Source organism: Diabrotica undecimpunctata, chromosome 9, assembly GCF_040954645.1.
Source record: "Diabrotica undecimpunctata isolate CICGRU chromosome 9, icDiaUnde3, whole genome shotgun sequence".
Classification (NCBI taxonomy): domain Eukaryota; kingdom Metazoa; phylum Arthropoda; class Insecta; order Coleoptera; family Chrysomelidae; genus Diabrotica; species Diabrotica undecimpunctata.
Genome location: NC_092811.1, coordinates 116,026,148 through 116,047,260, shown reverse-complemented (window position 1 = coordinate 116,047,260; position 21,113 = coordinate 116,026,148). Strand labels below are relative to the sequence as shown.

The 21,113-nt window shown below is 31.9% G+C and overlaps 1 protein-coding gene across 4 annotated transcripts in view; it reads right to left on the bottom strand.

Annotated features, from left to right (window-relative positions):
* Nup153 (nucleoporin 153) overlaps positions 1 to 18,064 on the bottom strand; it is a 32,916-nt gene extending 14,852 nt beyond the window's left edge. The window contains exons 1-4 of one of the 4 annotated variants that reach the window (XM_072544050.1): positions 17,869 to 18,064; positions 7,221 to 7,746; positions 1,489 to 2,520; positions 812 to 1,431 (exon numbers count right to left, since the gene is read on the bottom strand). In XM_072544050.1, coding sequence (XP_072400151.1) covers positions 812 to 1,431; positions 1,489 to 2,520; positions 7,221 to 7,746; positions 17,869 to 17,937 — 2,247 coding nt within the window. In that variant the 5' untranslated portion in view covers positions 17,938 to 18,064. Of the gene's footprint in view, positions 1 to 811; positions 2,521 to 7,220; positions 7,747 to 17,868 lie in introns of all 4 variants that reach the window. The other 3 variants (XM_072544049.1, XM_072544048.1, XM_072544051.1) reach the window with 3 other exon arrangements.
* Positions 18,065 to 21,113: the final 3,049 nt, after the last annotated feature.

The following is a 21,113-nucleotide window of genomic DNA, read 5'->3' as shown; positions in this document are numbered from 1 at the left end:
TAATCAGAATAGTGCAGTAATTGCAGAAATTAACAGACGGATATATCTGGCAAATAGAGCCTATTATGGATTAAAAAATTTTTTAACAACAAGCCTAGTTACAAAAAGAACGAAACTAGTGATATACAGAACTCTTATCAAGCCCACCCTCACCTATGCGTCGGAAACATGGACGATGACAAAGAGCGATGAAGAACGTTTAAGATGCTTTGAACGTAAAATCCTCCGGCATATCTATGAGGAGTACAGGAGGGCGGATTATGGCGTAGACGCTATAATTTCGAACTTTACCGCCTGTATGACAAACCTGATGTTATTAGGTGGTTGGGTCACATAGAGAGAATGAATGAGATGGAGCCGCCAAAATATATTTATAAACAAAGAATAGATGGAGTGAGGAGAGACCCAGAGCACGATTTAAGGATCAGGTGGAGGAAGATTTGAGAATTTTGGGAGTATGAAACTGGAAAGCCTAGGCGAATAATAGGAGAGAATGGAGAATTATCTTTGAGCAGGCCAAGACCCACCATGGATTGTAGAGCCAATGATGATGATGATGATGTAAAGCTTTATTTTGGACATATAATGTCTGTTGTAAAATATAAGCCAAATCGAGAGGTGTCGCCTGACCAACATTAAACAAATAAGTAAAATAGTAAAAATCAGGTACATTTCCTAATAATACCTGGTACAGACCAAAATAACAAGTTAATGTCTCAAAAGTGAGTGATATGATCCCCTAACTGGAAAAACAAATGTTCCAATAATCCTAGTGTTTAGAATATCATATTACTAGTATATAGTCTCTTACCTCACATGTCCATTCATCTGCCTTCTTCTTAAACGAATTCATCACATCCACTACATTTGTTTTCGCTACCCTAGGATTCTCACAAGCAATACATTTTTCATGTTCTTGTTTATTCCTTACAAGACAAGTTGAACATTCCCAACTGTTTGTTGGAGGCTGGAACTTTGCTAGGAAATTCGAAGATGAAGTAACCAATGATGGAGCTTTTGGATTAGGTGTTTCACATGCTACACACTTGGCACTATCATTTGCATTCCTAATCATACAGACGGGGCATTCCCACATATTTTCTGGCATCTTGAACTTATCTCCAAATGAAGTTTTCATATTCTCGATCTGTGCTGGTTTTACTTTGGGAGTTTCACACGCTATGCATTTTGTCTTATCTTGACTGTTCCTAATTAGACATGTGCTGCATTCCCAAGTGCCACTTGCTGGTTTAAATTTATCTAATAATGAAGTATTCGATGAAATATCTTTGGAATTACTTTGACCATTGTTCTTTTCTTTAAAACTCTTCGAGCTTTTTTCAGTTTTGTTTATATTAGCCAAAGGTTCGCTAAATTTGAAATTATTTATGGCTATGATGCTGTTCAGATTTTCAGCAACTATTAACGGATCTGAAAATTTAAATTGAGTGGTTAGTGTTTGTTCCTTTTGATTGGTTTTTTTGATACCTCCAATACCAAAAGACGTCTGAGAATTTTGAGGTTTTGTTGGGGTAGTAGTCACAGTAATTTCTGGTATTTTTTCAACTGTTTTCTTAATGGCTGCAGAATTAAGTGAATCAGATTTATTTAAAGGTGTTGTTATTGGAAGACTGGGCAAAGTGTTCAGCTTTTCTTTTGTCGTGTTTTCTACTTTTTGAAAGGTTGTGTTTTTTTGAGGTAATACTTCAGTTTTACGAGAAGTTTCTGTTTTAGAAACAGTTTTTGTTACTTTAGGAGTTTCTGTCAACTGAGGAGCCTCTGTGCTTTGACAAATTTTGGACTTAGCAACAGTTTCTATTTTTTGAGATGATTCAAATTTCGGAAGTGTTGCAAAAGTTTTAGGAGTTTCCACTTTTTGTGGAGTTTCTATTTTGGAGGTGTTCGTAGGTGAAGGTTGTTGCACTGTATTTAGGTCTGATTTGGACGTGGTGGCAATTTGTCTAACCGCCTCAGTACTACTTTGAAGCTTTGCCTTTTGCTTCATTTTTAGTAACTCAGATACTGTAGGAACCTGTAATTCTCTGTTTGAGGCATTTTCTGGTATTAAAGTGTACGGTTTTGCACCAATGTGCTGCCCAAGCAAACTACTATCTAGTCTAGCCCTTTTTGAAGCTACAGGTATTTTCTTAGCATCATTAACGGGTGTAGTATATTGTTCTATAGTTTCTAAAATTTTCCTTGCAGTTTTGCCTAAAACTAAATTTCCATTCTCACTAGTCTTCTTAATAGGTTTGATATGAACTGATCTCTTCAGATTAGCTCTAAAATCTTTTACTCTCCTACCAAATTTATTTCCATAAGCTGAAGCTCCCCCATACATTGTACTTCCACTATAAAACGGCGAACTGATTACTTTCTCTGTGGATAATGTTTGATCGAAAAAGTTTGGTGAACCAAAAGTTGATGCGTTAAATTGGGGTCTTCTTAAGCTCATTGACGTACTGAGCTGTGGACTTGTATTCCTATCCACAAACAGTGAACGGTTTGCCATATTTACAGCTGAAAATAACAAAAAATGTGTATTAATATTCAGCACAGAAAAAAAAAATGTAATTAAGAGTTGGATTTGAAATAAAACATTACTATGTTGGTAGCTTGGGTCACTTCCACACAAGAATAGCCTACATAACTTAACTTATTTACAATCTGCTTTCTTAAAAAAATAAGGTAATCTATAGCGTTTTTAGACTCTTTTGGTAAGTTTTGTAACATATGCAATAAAGTTTAATCTCATATACCCTTTGGATATTTTCATAAGTTCTGAACTTTCTAGAATCCTGCAAAATAAGCTAACAACTAATTTAAAATAAAGAATTCCAGTGATGTCTATGACGAAAAACGAATTAGAGAACTAATACAAATGAGAAAAACAGTTAAAACTAGGCAACCAAGAGATGAAAGTGGTGCACTTACAACAGATACTAACCAGAAAATGCAGAGATGGATACAATATATAGCACAGCTTTTTGAAGATAATGAGAGAGAATAGAAGCACCAAAAGATGATACTGGGCCTGACATTATAATATGAGAAGAAATTAAATATGCAATGAAGCAAGCTAGAAATGGTAAATCTCCCGGTCCTGATGAAGTTCCCATTGAATTACTCAAAATTGTGAATACTGAATCTATTGATCTTCTTTTGGATTTATTTATTACCATATAGAACAGGTATAATACCTAAAGAATGACTCCAATTGACATTTATACTGCTTCCCAAAAAAGCCAAATAATGAGTCATGTCTTGAAACTGTTTTTAAAAGTAATTCACAATAGAATACATAAGAAATTAGATGAAGGCATAAGTAATATACAAATGGGATTTAGGAAAGGTCTGGGAACATGGGATGTACTGTTTGCAGTGAGTGTTCTTTCGCAGAGATGTCTAGACATGAACCAAGAAGTATATGCCTGTTTCATTGATTTTGAGAAGGCATTGACAGAGGGCAGCATAGTCGGCTCAATGAAATTTTGTTAAATAAAAACATACGACAGTAAATATATTAGAATTATATGTAGCCTATATTAAAATCAAACAGCGCAAGTTGTTGAGAATGAACTGAATGAGGATATCTAAAGATAAAGTTGAAAATGAATTGAATTAGGATATCTAGATTCACCGTGGGGTACGCCAAGCCATCTCAGAATTAAGAGGTAGCATAGAATAACTTCCACAAATGATATTCATATATTCCTAAAGGAGAAACAGGGCATGGAAGACTACCACCGCAGTAAAAGAATTGTCTGGCCAGGAACATTATGTTAAAGCTTTTGTAGTATCTGCTCCTTTTAACCACAAGGACAAGATGTATCAACTGATGTAGGTGTAAAAAGATTTCACATGAACTGGTATAAAGATTTTTTTGACAATAGAGGTCAAAATTTTTAGAAATAAAAGCAAGTGAGTGTGATAAGGTCATGAAACCAAACGCTGTAGATGGTCCTCGATTTAAAAAAGATGCTACATCCAAGTGTCAAGAGACTGAGGGTGGTGCAAACAAAAGGACAAGCTAAAGCTATTTCACATACAAGAAAAAAACTGTGACATTGTTTGTGTAATTGACACACAAATGGGGAGATTGAACCCTTACATATAACAGATTATAGATTGGCTGCAGTGGGTTGCTGAGACAGGGGGAGGTTCTCCATTTATGATTTGAAATCTGTTGTATATATTTTTTAAATATTTAAATTATATATAATTTCAGTTTACACACAACCACCTGCTTCTTTGGATATTTTTCTGGAAGTAATGGAACAAGCTGTGACTATTGTTCATGGTAAGGGTAATCTATAGGCTGTAGGGGACTTCAATGTAAATTTTCTTCCTGTGACTCGAGAATGTGTTGAAGTATGTAGCTTTTGGACTAACCCAGATGGTCTTTGAACCCACAAGGGGGAAGAATTGTCTGGACAATATATTTCTCAGTTTGGATCATCATGACTATAATGTGAATGTTTTTGAGACTGCTGTATCTCTCTCCAATCACTGTGACCAGCTTATTGATTTCCTTGTGCCTGGTGGCAATGATCCAGCAATTGTTATATTTGTTTTTGGACCAATTACACAAAAGGGTAAATCCTCTTTTTTTCTCATATGTTAAAGGTTTAAAATGGGAGTTTCTGAAGGACTCTGACTTGACTATTGAAGCTAAATTCTTTGCATTTCATAATGAATTAAGTGAGGCTTTCTTCCACACTTTTCCTAAAAAATTGACTAAGAAAAATCTATTAACAAATAAAAAAAAACCTTACAAATTAGCAATAAAATCTGCTAAACAAAAGGTCAATAACTTACAAGAAGGTTATCTAGTCCAATTAAGTGTGTGGGATATTATCAATGAGCATCGGAACAAGTTTAAGAGCAAGTTGGAAACAAAGATTTCACCTAACGAATTTAATGATTTCTTCACTAATGTTACTTGTAACTTGCAGACCCAGATTCAACCCTCCTTCTTCAATTCCTTAGATTTTGATATCGCTCTGTCCGCGGAAGTATTTTCCTTCCAAGTTGTTTCTCTCATTGAAGTCAAAAATATTTTAGCAAATATGGTGAACAAGAAAAGTTTGGACTAATATGGTGAACAAGAAAAGTAGGGACTACTTCAGACTCTGTTGATATAATAAAAGGAGTGAAACATCTCATTGCTAGTCCTCTAATAACACTTATAAATCACTTTTTTAAAGAAAGCCTATTTCCTGATCTCCTCAAAAAGGGAATGTTGGTACCAGTATATAAAAAGAGTGACAATGATGACCCATTCAATTATAGGCCAATATTACTCCTTCCTATAATATCACAGCTATTTAAGAAATGTATGACAGCAATGATTGTGAAGTATTTTGAATCCAAAAATTTGTTTACAAATAGTCAGTTTGGTTTTAGAAGGGGTCTAAATACAACAAATGCCAACATGTTATTAGTGATGCAGATCTGACCCTACAGTCTGTGAGCTGAGTAAAGCATTTGATTGTAATTCACATGAACTGCTTCTCTTGAACTGAAAATTGGAGAGATATGGTACTACAATTGCAATGATCTCAAGCTATCTCTCCAATAGAAAGCAGTGAGCAGGTGAGGGGAATGAGGTCAGTAGAGAGCACTATAAATATCAGATTACCTCAACGGACTATACAGGGACCACTTATTTCTAGTCTATATAGATGATCTTCCACAGACATACTTCACCAGTTCATTTACTCTTTTTGCTGATGACACTACTATTACCTGCAAAGATGCAGACACCCTTCCGGAGATGCAGACAAACAAATAAAATTTTTGGGGCTTTACTTGGATGTAGGATTGTGTTGTAGTGATGAGAAGGCCACGAACAATCCGTTCACAAAGATTTGATCTTTTTGAAGACCTGTGATTGAGACAATCACATTCTGTGACCCTATCGTTCGAATGACCCTATGAATCATGCCTATGAATGACGCTGTCTAACTGTGTGATCGCAACACATTGCTCGGTCAAATTAATGCATGAACAGCGAACCGCAAAGGATCGTTCAAACGCTGATTTCAGTTTCCCAGAACGGCGAATCCCTTACGCTGCCAAACTGTAAAATTATATACATTCAAATTGTCGAGTCAATAGTAACATAGTCCGTTCTGTTTATAAATTTCTAGGAAATAAAATCCATTTTAATTGTTTCATTATCATTCATCCATGAATATAACAATATGGAATTTGTAATTTTACTTAACTTTTTCAAGTATTTTTTTTATATTTTAATGATTTCTGAAGATGATTTGAGAAATACAAATCTTAATGTCAACTTTAAACTATATTTCATTCTTCAATTTATAGTAACAATACCGAATTCTACATGCAAACAGCAATATAATAAAGTTATGAACGGATCCTCATTATCATTAATTCATATACTCTTAGAAAGATTCATAAACATAACAATATTAAACTCTACACACTTGACATTTACACAACAAATTTAATCAGTCGTTCATATGAACGGATCATTTTAATGAATGACCTGGAAGGCATATGTCACCAAAACGAACCAGGTCTTCCCATCACTATCGTTGGAAAGCTTTCCGTTTTTGACAAAAAATGCAAAGCATATGTCTCTGTTCGGTAGTATGTATGTTGGCGAACAATTATTTTCAGCTATTAAATTAATCAAAAATGACCACCAATCATGACCGAGTGATTCACAATTAGAAAACTACATGCTTGTAGCTAACTCATCAATTCTGGCTGATATTATCAGCTTGTATCAAAAAAACAATGCCAAATTTCTCATTCAAAATTTTAAATAACTTCGTTTTTCGGTTCTTTTCTTGTTTGTTTTTATTATGCATTAAAATTTGTATACAACATGTTTACTTTTTTTAAATTTTATATTTTTTTATTCTAAGTACAATTTTGTAAATTATTAATAAAAGTGTTAGTTTAGGTGCAGCCCACCAAAAAATTTTAAAATTTAAATTGGACCGTTAATTAAAAAGGTTGCTCACCCCTAATTTAGGATATACTGAATTAAATAAAAACATCATTACATATCACATGGATTCCAGGTTACAAAATCCTCTCTCAAAATTGTAGAATTGCACTTCCCTAAATGTTGCAATTTCATGTTAGCTAAGCTATGGCTACTCTTGTGAATCTATGAATGACAGTTTAGCTTATTTCATAGCAACATATTCTCAAATCTAGAAAACAGCAAAATAACCTACTTGGGGTTTCAAAGAGAGATCTCCTATTTGGCGAGGTGGTTTGTAGAGGAGAAGGCTGCTTTGAGCTTCCTTCACTTTGACAAACATGCTCTTTGCTCCCAATCCTAGCTACAGAAGAATAACCACTGGTGGATTCCTCACTATCAGAGTCTTTATGTCCATTTAAAAAGTCACTACTAAACAACTGTACATTTATATCACTATTTATAGAAGAATTAACATTGTTAAGTAAATTTCGTGTTTGTATACCAGATGGACCTGCTACTGGCTCTGGAAAACTAGTATAATTCCTATTTATCAATTTGTCTTTGATACTATCACTGGATCTTATATGTGAAACACTGACATCTTCCCGATTGACCACAAATTTTGCTCTTTTTGCGGGAGGTTGAAACTGTTCTGTGTCTTCTTCATCATCATCTTCTTCACGTCTCCTTATTGTTGGCTTAACACTATCGTCTTGTCTTCTGAACCACTTTGACAAAGGTGTATTACTAATAATAGATTTGAATTTTCCAACCAATGACTAAAACAAAAACATTCATTAACAAAGTTTTAGATATTTACAATTGATAATAGGTATATACAATATATTACATAGAAAAAAAATTATAAACATAAAGCTGTTTTACCAGAACTAGACAAGTTTTCTCAACATTGCATACATTTATTAGGGATATATTGTGTCTTTTAGTGAAAAGTCAATAGGTGAGACAAAATAGTGCTTTAATTAACATGTATACCTATTAGATTTTTTTTACTTGAATCAATCACTACAATTAGAACAATCAAGTTGTGATCACCAATTTTGGTGGCTTAGTCCCAAGAAAAATAGTAAATTGCATTAAGACGCTACAAGAAAACAGCACTCGGAGTGCCAACAGCAACTAAAAGAAGCCTTGTTAACATGAAGGACAAATATTTACATTGTATAAGAAGCATGAACTTTTTTAACTGTCTAACAGTTATATCTGTCTGTACACAGTGCTCCCTTTTGTCTAATTAAATCCATGTTACATACTTATTCCATAAAAATATAAATGTCACTTATAAAAATGCTAAATATACAATTACAGACCCTGAGCGAAGGTTATGTGGGTCAAACTAGAAAAAATATATAATAAAATCACTAATATAATTACTTTGATACATTAAAAATATTGAATAAGATGATGAGGTTTCACTGTGCAAATAATTTGTATATGCGTACAGATTGATTTTCATTGCCTTCACTATGTCTGCGATAATGATTTAGTACTTTATTCCTTCTACCACAATGCTTCGCTGTCCTGCATTTATATATATATATATATATATATATATATATATATATATATATATATATATATATATATATATATATATATATATATATATATATATATATATACAGTATACTCCCTCTATAACGAACACGGTTATTACGAGGTTTCGCTTATAACGAGATACATTAGATGTACCGTGAAATTTCTATTGAACTATAACCGTCTATAGCGAGGCAAATTTGGTTATAACGAGAGAAAATAAGATCCAAAAACGTGTTTTTTACGTTTTTGGTCGGGTCGTGGCTATAAATAAATACCTTTTCAAACAGACCCTCAATAAACTTAACTGCAGTCCGCAATAAACTTCTTTACAATGAATAAATACAACTGTTTCACATCTTTAGAAAATATGAGGGAATGATACTGGACCATTTAAAGCAGTTAAAAATGACAGAGTTCTTAAAATTGCAGAAGCAATAGTTTATGATATCCTTGAAAATACGCTTTATACATTATGTAGTTGGAAAAAAATATAAGTACAGATTTTTTATTTTATCGTATATCATTGATAATAAAAGTAAACAACTCTTTTATGTTTTAATATATTTCATTGACAATAAAAGTAAATAACTTTTTTTAAAAACGCCATTCAAACAATATTTATTAGCATCTTATATTGCTCCGAATGGCTTCACTATAGGAAGTTAATGGTTTAGAAAACTAAAGATTCATATGTATGCACAGTATTATTATTGTCTGATATAACGAGATCGGCTTATAACGAGGTAATTAGTCTGTCATTTCACTTCTCGTTATAGAGGGAGTCTACTGTATATATATATATATATATATATATATATATATATATATATATATATATATATATATATATATATTAATTTAATATCCATAATCTTATTGGGTAGATATACTGCTTTTGTTGGGAAGAGTTTTGGTGGTCTAAAGATTTTTTTATAGCTGTATTTTGAAGCACACAAAGAGGTGTGGCTTTTTTTCCCAAATACAGTTAAATAGGTGACATGGCTGTGTATTAAACTGTAATATATATTTTACCTATATTCAACTTCTACATAACTTACTGTTCTTTCAAGAATCCTTACTGCAGGTGAGATCTTTTGCATAAATGTTATATGTGATACTCCAAAGTAAGTCTACGGTCAATGTACAGTCCCAGATATTTAATAAATTCCACTTTTAGTAAAGGCCTTGAACCAAGTCTTCTTCTTCTTCCTATGCCGTCCCCATTAACGGAGGTTGGCGACCACATTTTTAAAAGCTTCTCTGTCTTTTGCAACGTGGAATAATTCATTTACAGTCATGTTTGTCCAGTCTCGAATATTTCGCAGCCATGACGAATATTTCGACTCTACCCTGCATGATGACCTGCAGAAGACTATATTTATTATTTCTCAGTATGTGTCCAAGGTATGCAGTCTTGCGTACTTTTATCGTAGTACCAAGTACTATTGTTAATTGTTGACACTCTTCTCTCCTTGTTATCACCATATAACTTGATTTATCTGCATTAAGGGTACATTTACAACGATCTAACCATCCCTTCACCATCTGTAAGTCAAATTCAACAAAATTGTTTGCCTCATTGGGGTTTTTGCTAAAGTATACAATACAGGTATCATCGGCATACATTTAACTCTTCATGGCAATATTGAAATTGAATTAGCATAAATAATAAGGAACAGTGGTGGACCAAGTATTGAGCCTTGAGGAACTCCACACCCAATATTGGACAATTGACTATTCACCCTGTTCCCAAAGGTAAGTTGTGTTCTTCCTGATAGGTAATTATTAAACCAGTTTCAACACTATGCCCCTTATGCCTAAAACATTCCAATACAGATAAACAGCATGTGATTAACTGTATCAAAGGCTTTCTAGAAGTCAAGCGATACAAGCATACAAGATTGACCTTTATCAATAATATTTCTTATAAGAACAGCTGTTGCTTGTTGTTTTGCTGCTACCCTGTTTAAATCCATGTTGGCCTTTATATACGAAATTTTTATTGTCTACATGGTGCATGATTCTATTATCGGACGATAATTACTAGATATTGAGCAGTGACCTCCTTTATATACTGGGAACACTTCCTGTAGTGAATTTTAAATGTAGTAGAGTGCTTAAAATAGTTGATATCTCACTCGTGAACTCTTTAATATTATCAACTGATAACTTCTCTCGTTCACATGCAGTTTTACCCTTCAATTAATTTATTATATCTTCAATTTACTCCTTGGTTGTGAAACTCCAAGAAAATATGTTGTTTATTAATGGTGGTCCTGGTGGAACCATATCCAGAAGGTTGAATGACCTGAGCAAGTTCTGAACCAACTGTAGCAAAGTAGTTATTGAGCTTGTTAGAAATGAGGTTAGGATCATCAATAATAATTAGTTGTTGGTTTTTCTGTTAGCTTTTTATTATGTATTATGGTGTTTAGTATACTTCAAATTTTTTTGGAACATTTTCAGCAAAATTTTATTTTACTATGTTCAATATTTTCTGTGAGTCTCTCCACATTTTGGTGGTATTTATGAACGCATAATTCGTTCTGTAAAGGAACATATTGTTCGTATAATCGGGGCACAAATTTTGACCTACGAAGAATTTTATACTGTTTTAACTTTAATTGAATCCGTCTTAAACTTACGCCCTCTCACCCCATTAACTAATGACTAATGATGTTGAAGATCTCAATGATTTGATCCCAGGACATTTCCTGACTCTTGAACCCTTGACGCTGTGCCTGATTTTTCGGAGGTATCCTTCAATTGTTTGTCCAGGTGGCAGTTGTTACAACGCATCCATAGAGACTTTTGGGCTCGATGGCGAAAGAAATATTTGCACACCTTGCAAAAAAAGTCCAAATGGTTAGAGACTGGCTTTGTATCTAAAATCGGTGCCTTAGTTGTTTTAAAGGAGGATAATTTGGCTCTGTGTAAGTGGCCTCTCGCGCGTCTTGTTGAATTGCATGAGGGTAGAGACGGCGTAGCTCGAGTGGCTACCGTGCGTACGATCACCGAAACCTTAAAACGGCTTCTTGTCCGAATCTGTCCCTTGCCGATAGATGAAGATTAGATGGTCAACATTTTTTACTAATTTTGTTTTGTTCGGCTTTTATCAATATAATCACGACGAAACCACCATTTTAATTTTAATTTTTTTATTTTAGTTTAAGTTTTGAATATTTTTTTTAACATTTATATAGGAATTGTTTGTATTAATTATTGTTTCTTGTTATTTAAGTAATGATAGTATTTAGAATTCGTTTTGTTTTTAAAGACCTTATGGCATTTAAAGAGGGGAGAATGTTCAAGTTCAAATATGGTTGTGTGAACTAATCAATACATTTGTCCTCCCTGTATTCCTACGATCCCTAAAGTACCGCCATCGGACTCGTGGAATGCGTCCCGCTAAAACAGAAGAGCTTAAGTCGTTAAGAGGGAAAGATACAACCCGACAGTGAACTCATATTGAATTTGTTTTGTTCGCTGTTTCATAAAGTAGTGTAAATCCTGGTAATTAGATCAAGCTAAGTTTTTACCTAGTTTTACTTTTACTTTTGATTGTTTATTGCAACCATTTAAATTTTGATAATTATTTGCACCTATGAGTAAAAGTTCATTGATCTCGCCAGGGCTATCGAAGGAAATATAGCTGGTGTTTAATTATTATTAATTCTCGTAATAATTCATTGTTTGTTTAATTCTCCACAAGCACTAACCTCTTCCTTTAATTGTGTACCCATAAATTCAATATTGCATGAGATTTTGTCACACTCTAAATCATTTATTTTTTCTTCAAGTATTTTTACTTTGGATTATAGCTGCTTATTTTCATTTTTTAATTATACACTATAGTTTTTTTAAATTGATATAAAAAGTACATAAATCAATAAGGCTAGAAACAGTTATACATTAATAAAGATCTATAATTTCACATTAAGCTAACCCCAAATACACAACCTCACCCAAAGATACAGATAAGTTATATGTTGCAATAATCATTGTCAAATCTAAGGGCCGGTTGTTCGAACTCTAATCATCAAAACTTGATTGTAATAAAATATTTCATTACAATCAAATATGTCACAGCAGCTGTCAAAATTATTAAAAATTGGTTATTATTATTATTGATTTGTAATAAAAACATAAAATTCCGAAAGAGTTTAATTATGGTTTATTTTAAATGAAAACGCAAAATAATAAAATTGAATAAAATAAATCAGTCAACATAACCTCAAAATTTGACATATTTGATTTTAATTAAATATTTGAGTTTTGATTAGCCTTCGAACAACCGGCCCTAAGATTTGAAAAATTAGCAACCTATAGAACTAAATCTTACAAACATGGCCAGTTTATAAACATAATAAATAATGCTTCTTTTATCAAGCTGCAATTAAAACACGAAGAGGTGAAATAGATTTAAAAAAAACTGTTAAGACATTTCATAGTAAATAAAGTTCATATAATTAGTAAACTGCCTAACTCCAATGTTTGTTTAAAATAACATTTTTGTGTTATATATTAGAACAACATCAATAAACATTACATTTTTTTGTGTTAAAACATATTGAAGTGTTAATTAAAATAATATTTATAAACATACACTTGTTAGTGATAAACTAATTACTGTATTAGCCAACATAAATAGTAACAAATATGTATATAAAAAAAATGTATTGATATAATTTGTATATTACATATGTTTAAAATTTGCGCAATAAAAATGTCAACAACCTGATAATATTCTTTTTCTTTGGTTGACAAGAACTAGTTTTATCCCCAAAATATTGGGCAAGTAAACCCATATGATAGCTAGATAATTGTGGAGAGGTTTATATGCAATTATATATGGACATTCAAATATAAACAATTCATTAACCATAACTCGTAACCTACAAAATAAATGTGGCTTTCACTAAAACCTTTATATGTAATATGAATAGTAAAACAAGTATACAGTATATTTCTTTAGTTTGGTTATCCACAAAATTTAACTACTGCAGTACCTTTATTTTTGTTAGTAGAACAAATTGAAATTATTGGTTCAAATATAAACTACTGATGAACCAGAATTACCAGTACCAGAACAAACAAACAATAATAATTTTGTCAGTAATATGGTCTGAATTTGAAAATCATTGTTAACCCAGATTGTCCTTATGCACATCAGATGTAATAAATCAGACAGTCAGTACCAATCCATAGATGAAGCAATGGCAAAAAGATACAAAAATGCAGTAATATAGACAACCATCAAAAAGTTTGCATGAATTGAAGAATGTGGAACATTTGTCAGTAAAAGGACTAACAAGAAGGATATGTCAGTATTGCCACAAACAGAAAATTGAGAAAAGAACTCCTTCCTATAACATGTTCTTTGCTGCAAATAGGTTGGTTCTGAACAACCATAAAACTAAACAAGTGATTTTCACAATGAGAGATGTGGGTGATATGAATAATATGAGTCAGCGAGATCAGGTTTTTAGTTCCTTTGGACCCAAAATTTTAGAGTGGGTCCACATATTAATAACTTCTGCAAAAAACTAAATGTAAGTCTCTTTATTTTAAGAAACCTTTCAAAATGTGTCACTGGAGACTACTATAGCAGTATGTACTTTCCATATGTACATTCCATATTCCACTCACTCCTTATTTGGGGTCATGCAGCTGACATTCACAGAGTATTTGGTCTGCAGATAAAGGCAGTGAGGGTCCTTGCTGGTTTGAGATTTAGGGAGGTCTTCCATCAGGCTTATGAGAGATTGGGAGTTCTTACTGTAGCAGCACAGTACATTCTAGGAAATGTTCGTTTCATGAATAGGAATATCAATCTGTATAGAAGTCATGAAAATCAGCATGGTTATGATACTAGGCACAAGCAGAATATGATAAAAGCATTTAAAAAGGTGTTAAAATGGACCAGGGTGTTGGAGCATAAAATAGGTTAATGTTCTGTCTGAGAATATCAGAAACTTGGAAAGGAATTTGAAAATAAAATTAAAAAAATATGAGATAAATCTCATGAATACAAAAAGTCAACACAAAAGGGCTAACTTATAATTTGTTCAGTGGCACTATATTATAATCATAATATGTACTTTTTTTATCTCTTTAAATGTGTTTTCAAAAGCCCCATATGCTGCCCATCCATGTGCTATTCTTCTCGATGCCTCATCTCTTTGGTTGTCCTTGAGTATTCTAATTTCATAATGAGGTTCGTCATGTATTTTGTTTTGGGGACATTTTAAACTGATTTCTCTGCAGGCTCATTTCAGTCCTTCTAACATGGCTTTGAATTCAGCTAGATCATCTCCTATCAAAACTATGTTATCAACATATCAGATGGCGCAGTCTTTCCCCATCAACCCTTACCACTTTATAATCCCAATCAAGGTTTTTAAAAGCACATTCTAGTGCACTTATAAAAATCTTTGTTAATAGTATGCCACCCTGTCTGACACTTCTTTGAATTTTTATTTAGTTACTGTTTTCATGTAACTTTATAACATTTGTCGCATTTCTATAAATATTGTACACTAATCTGGAATAACAGTTATCAACCCTACTTTCATATAATGCTTCAATTACACTATTAGTTCTACCGAGTTAAATGCTTTGTGAAAATCTATAAACACTAATATCAGAGTTCTGTTGTGTTCTATATATTTTTCAATGAGTTGTTTGATCAGTTACAGGTGGTCATTGGTGCCAAACTTTGATCATAATCCTGCTTGCTCTCTTGTTTGATGCAGGTTTAGTTTTTTATTCAATCTCATTGTTATGATTCTTGTGAAGAGTTTGTACATATGACTTAAACAATAATAGGTAGATAATTTTATAAGTCAGTTTTATCTTCTATTTTATGTACCAGAATCTTTACACCCTTATTCCATTTAGATGGTATTGACTTTTCTCGCAAGCATAAATTAAAAATTTCTTATATTTTAAGGATCAATAGAAGAATTCGTTCAATATTAAATACAAGCCTCCTGTAAAATCTTACATCTTTTTCTGTTTCTTGTTCATCCATCTTAGACTGGAGAATTTTTCAGAGGTAGTCTTCTCTTTGCATTTTTGATGTTCCTTATCCTCTGGTTTTTCTTCAGGTTTCCAGAGCAAGTTTTAAGATTAAGTTATTCCACCGTTCATACTTGTGATTCATAAGAAATAGCCTGTAGTGCTTCAATATTGAATAAAAACTTTGGTTTTTAAGAATTTTCATATATTTCATATTATTTTATAGGCTTTATCTGAGATTATAAACTTTAGAAGAATCTGTCAACAAAGTCAATAAAACATGACACCTCAGAGCTACAGCCAGAAATAAGCAAATCAGAAATAAAGAAGTCATTGAAAGAAATAAAAAACAACAAATCGCCTGGAAAAGATGGAATAACTGCAAAGATGCTAAAATATGGTAGAAAAGCGGTAATTAATACTCTACATTCCCTTTTTAACAGGATATTAAAAGAAAAAAGAATACCAAACAACTGGAAGGAATCCGTAACCATTATCCTACACAAGAAAGGGGATAAAGCAGATATAAAAAACTATCGTCCTATAATACTCCTCAATGTAATGTATAAACTCCTAACAAAAATTTTAACCAATAGATTGATAACAAAATTCGTTCGCAAAAAAAATATATAGTATTTTGCATTAAGTATAGGTGGGATCCAAATGGAAATGTTTATAGAAAATCAGGTACTAATCAGTCTTGAGGTTTCTAAAAGAGAAATGTAATACTTCATACAAAATAAAGAACAAACTATATGGGAATAAATTTTCCAGGTTCCTTACCAACAATTTTTTTATAATGATTTTAAATCTTCTAATAATGAACAAAGATATTGATTTAATTTTTGCTGTTTACATTTATTCAGCCAATAAATTTGTTTACCAATCTGACACCTGCTCATTTGGCAAACACTGTAAGAGCATAATCAAGTATAATCACAGAACAACAGGAATGAAACATTCCATCAGTTTGCAAAGAGTGCTGGTAATTCCATCAAAAATGTTAAGAGGAAAAATGGAGAAGAATTGTATTCTTGTATGTATATTATAGAGAACATGCTTTAAATGCTGATGATTTATGGGTAGCCATATAATGGGTAGTCTTATACAACAATAAAAAACATGCAAAATAATTGGGGTCATTCAATATCTCACCAGCTAAATATGGTTATAATCTCATCACTTTTCTCACCCTTTTTCACACAATTACTGACAAATTTATCTTTTGATTTAAATTATACTTAAAAAAGAAAAATGCTTACTATGTATACTGTAAAAATTTGAAACTGTGCTTTCAGTTTTAAATGAATATAATGGTTAGAATTCTCTAACTATTATACATGTTTCAATTTTTTGGAATACATGGAATATTTTGGAACTGTGTACAGTAATGATATAAATGTGCAAATGGGACAGTCAGATGTTATTGTTTCGGTAGCATCTTTTATGTTATTTTTGCTTTTTGGTAATCATCCAAATGAGCTTGTCATAGAATATAGAAAAACAATAGTATCTAATTTACATATATTTCATTTTTAATGTATGCTGATAATAAAGCTTAAGGAGTAACAAAATCTAACAAATTGGAATTTTATTGAAGACTAAGTCACTTGGAATGTAAATCAATTAAAATGTTTAAAATATCTACCTGAAATGTATTGTACAGTGATTAGTCTATAGGAGTGGTGATTCATATACATCAATATGTAAGCAAAAGGTTCATTATCTGAACCTGTTGTCATTCATATCATACTCTTCTAAGGATATGGTATGACCTTTTGTGTTGTAGACTGCTGGAATGTCAGCAGATACTCAAATGATTATAATCTTGACCATAGTTCCTAGGATTTCATTGAAGAAATTATACATTGTATTTTCCATACACTTACAGTGTTTACAACTTTTATGTATTAGATTTCTGATTATTTCATTTTATAGATATACCTGCCAATTCCTACATTTCTGGAAAATGTTTGCTAGCCATACCTTATTGTTATAGTAGAATATTTCGACATTTTCGTTTTTTAGGTCCTTATAACACCAATGAATGAATTAACTGATCATATCGTTAATAACTACAAAAATGACAATGTGATTTTAAAGAAATATATCACTTCTTTTTATTCCAAGAAAAGTAGAAAAATAGGTTGGGAAACTCTGTACCCCTATTTACATTTTTTCAGTAGTGTAAGTGTTAAATATCTACCCAAAGCAACGTATTCTTGCAAAATAACTAAGGATAAAGACACAACAAACTTAGCATCCTATTTATAGTGATGAGAACGCGCGAATTGGCTTCAATAAACGCATTTTGAGATTACCTGTTCAGAATCTTCTTGATTTGAATACGGAGAACCATGGTCACCACTACTATTGTAGTCTTTCGCCATAATTGCACTATAATATATGATTAGAAATAAACTTGATAATTTTTATCACTTTACATTTTTGCAATTTACTGACAACTTTCACCACACGAGGATTAAATATGGCGTAATTTTGTTTTAGTTCCAAAATACCCTTCTAGAGTGCGTTATTTAGTTCGAGAACGTTTTTAGGCGGTATTGCTTTCTTTTTTTGGATAGATACAATTGTATATTCCTATCTTTCTTTATCGGTTAGAAGTGACATTGTCATTTAAAATTAAAAATGCGTTCGTTTTTCTGTTCTGTTCTCATAAAGCTTTAAGAATACATTTAAAAAATTGAATTATTTTGCTAAAAGGTAGACGAAAATTGTTATAAAATGATATTTAAGATGACAATATTGATATATAAGCAAATTATCACCATAGTTTTAATTCTAACTGAATGTAATAGAAAATAAAAATTTGCTTCGTGATATTTTAAATAAAAGTAAATTCAAAAATTATGTTGTAGATTGTATTGTACCAATATTATAGGTAATATGTGACTCTAAAAATAATAACTAATCTATTTGAATAACAATATGTTTACAACTTACAATGTGTGAACAATTTTTTTTCGTGTTCTGTGACGTGAGACAAGGTTTTTGGGTATGGCTAAGTTTCGGATATGTGGATATTTAACTGTGTACTTCATGGTTTTTCTATCGAGTCAATCCATAATTATTTAAAAATATACAAAAAAATAAATATTATTTTTTAAACTAGTACTTAACTGATAAACATAAGTATATTATAAAAAATATTGAGTAATAAAAAAGGCGCCAACATTTATATATTCATGCTAAACAAACTGAAACTGTAAAATATAAATAATAACTTATACCTTGTTACGTTTGTTATCACTTTTGGTCTCTAGTAATTTATTATTTTCTACATTTATTCTTTAACATTTTTATTTCTATATTAATATCAAATAATATTATCACAAATGTAAAAGCAGGGAGAGCCTAATGATTATTGTCAATTTTTGAGAAATGTCAATTTGATTATTTATGCTATATACTTACGGTTTAATGTAATTCCATTTTATTTTAATGTTAAACTATAAATGCACCAAATTTTTATACGCATTAAAAAGCTAGATGATGCTTTAGTCCAGTCCATTACCTTGAAATTCATCATTAGAGGAAAACTGGAAGTGTATACAACAACTTTCCCACGTTTAAATAGTAAATCCAGGTCCATAATAATAGCACAGAATAAATAACAATCAGAATGCCCAGTCTCAGATGCCGCCTTTGAAGTTTGTCAGCACGCGATCGCCATATTTTAAACGGAAACATAGACTCGAATTGAGAAATTTGTGACAAGCTACGACAGAACTGTAATTTAAATTTTTAGAGATTAATAATTTAGTACATTTGAAATAATTTAATCTATTCTTCAACTAAAAGTACGAATAAAATAGTGCATACATATTATGGCTATAGTTGCCTTAAATAAATTAAACCGGGTTAATTTTTCTATGCACACCAGATAAATTGTCACTGAACAGCACTGGTTCCGTTTAAAACATGGCTGATTCCGTCTGCGCGAACGAGATGCGCGTACTTATATTTTCAAGCAAAGTGGACATTCTGTACAAGATCACACTGCAGGATCACTACGTTCATAACGTAGTTCATCTAACTCACATTTTTACATACATTTAAAATTAGGAGAATGCATTGGTATAAGTCGGTTCGCTATTCCCAGTCCGAACTGTCTAGTGGATTTAGTAATTATTTTTTTGCGAAGTTAGTTACTTTTTGACAGACTTAAAGTGGCTGGAAATTACTATACAACCAAACACATGTACTCATAGCCAATATTAATAGTAAACAAACTAAATAGTAAATTAAATAGAACTTTACGAATTACCGACAATCAATGCACCATATAATACCATTTGCACCATATAATAAATAGTTATGTTAAATTATAACAACTGAGATATATTTTTTAAATATATATATATATATATATATATATATATATATATATATATATATATATATATATATATATATACTAAAAAATGTTATGGGTTTAGTATACACTTCCACTATTTATAATAATTCTTCTTTTTTCAATGAAAGAAGTCTGTAATAAAAGTTTATTTAAGCTGTTAATAATGTGAGCTAGGAACTTTTGTGTTGTAGGTTTCTAGCTATGATCTGTCAAAATCTGTCAAAATATGCCCGAGTTGAGCGAATGGACCTTAATAGTTTATAGGTTGCCAGTCAAAAAGTGACCGCAAATATTTTTAATTCTTCTTCTTTTTGTACCCTGTCTGATTATCGAACGTTGGCGACCATATTGGCAATAATAACTTTGTTTACGGCGGCTCTAAATAAATTAGCGGTGGTCTCTTGATACTATTCCCGGAGATTTCGGAGCCAGGATGTTCTTCGTCGGCCTGGGCGTCTCCTTTCGGCGATCTTACCCTGTATTATGAGGTGTAGAAGATTATACCTCTCTGGATGTCTCATTAAATGGCCGAAATATTGTAACTTTCGAATTTTTATTGTTTTTGTTATTTCTGTGCTCTTTTTCATTCGGTGTAAAGCTATTTCATTTGTTATTCGATCAACCCAACTTAACCGCAATATTCGTCGGTAAATCCACATCTCAATCTCAAAGGTCTTAAGTTTTTTCATTAGTGTTGCTGTAAGAGTCCAGCTCTCAATGCCATACAGTAATGTGGAGAATATGTAGCAGCGTAATAATCTGATTTTAAAGTTTAATGTAATATCTCTATTAATATGAATTGTCTTTAATCTACAGAAAGCGGCTCTGGCTTTTTCATGCATATTCTTATTGCTTTGCTTATATCCCAGTTATCGTTAACAGTGGCGCCCAAATAGCTGATATTGTGGATTCTTTTTAACTCTATTCCGTATTCCGTACGTATGTTCATTGATTGTAACTCCGTTTTGCTGACAACCATAAGTTTTGTCTTAGAAGTACTAAGCTTGAGCCCAAATTCAACACAGGTATTTGCAACTCCTGTGTCGTCTGCGTATCTGAGATTGTTGATGTTAATCCCGTTGCTTTTAATGTCAGCATCTTCATCTAAGTTTTCTTGGAAAATAAATTCGGAGTAGATAATAAAAAGTAGAGGCGATAAACCTTGCCTTACTCCACGTCGTATTTCCA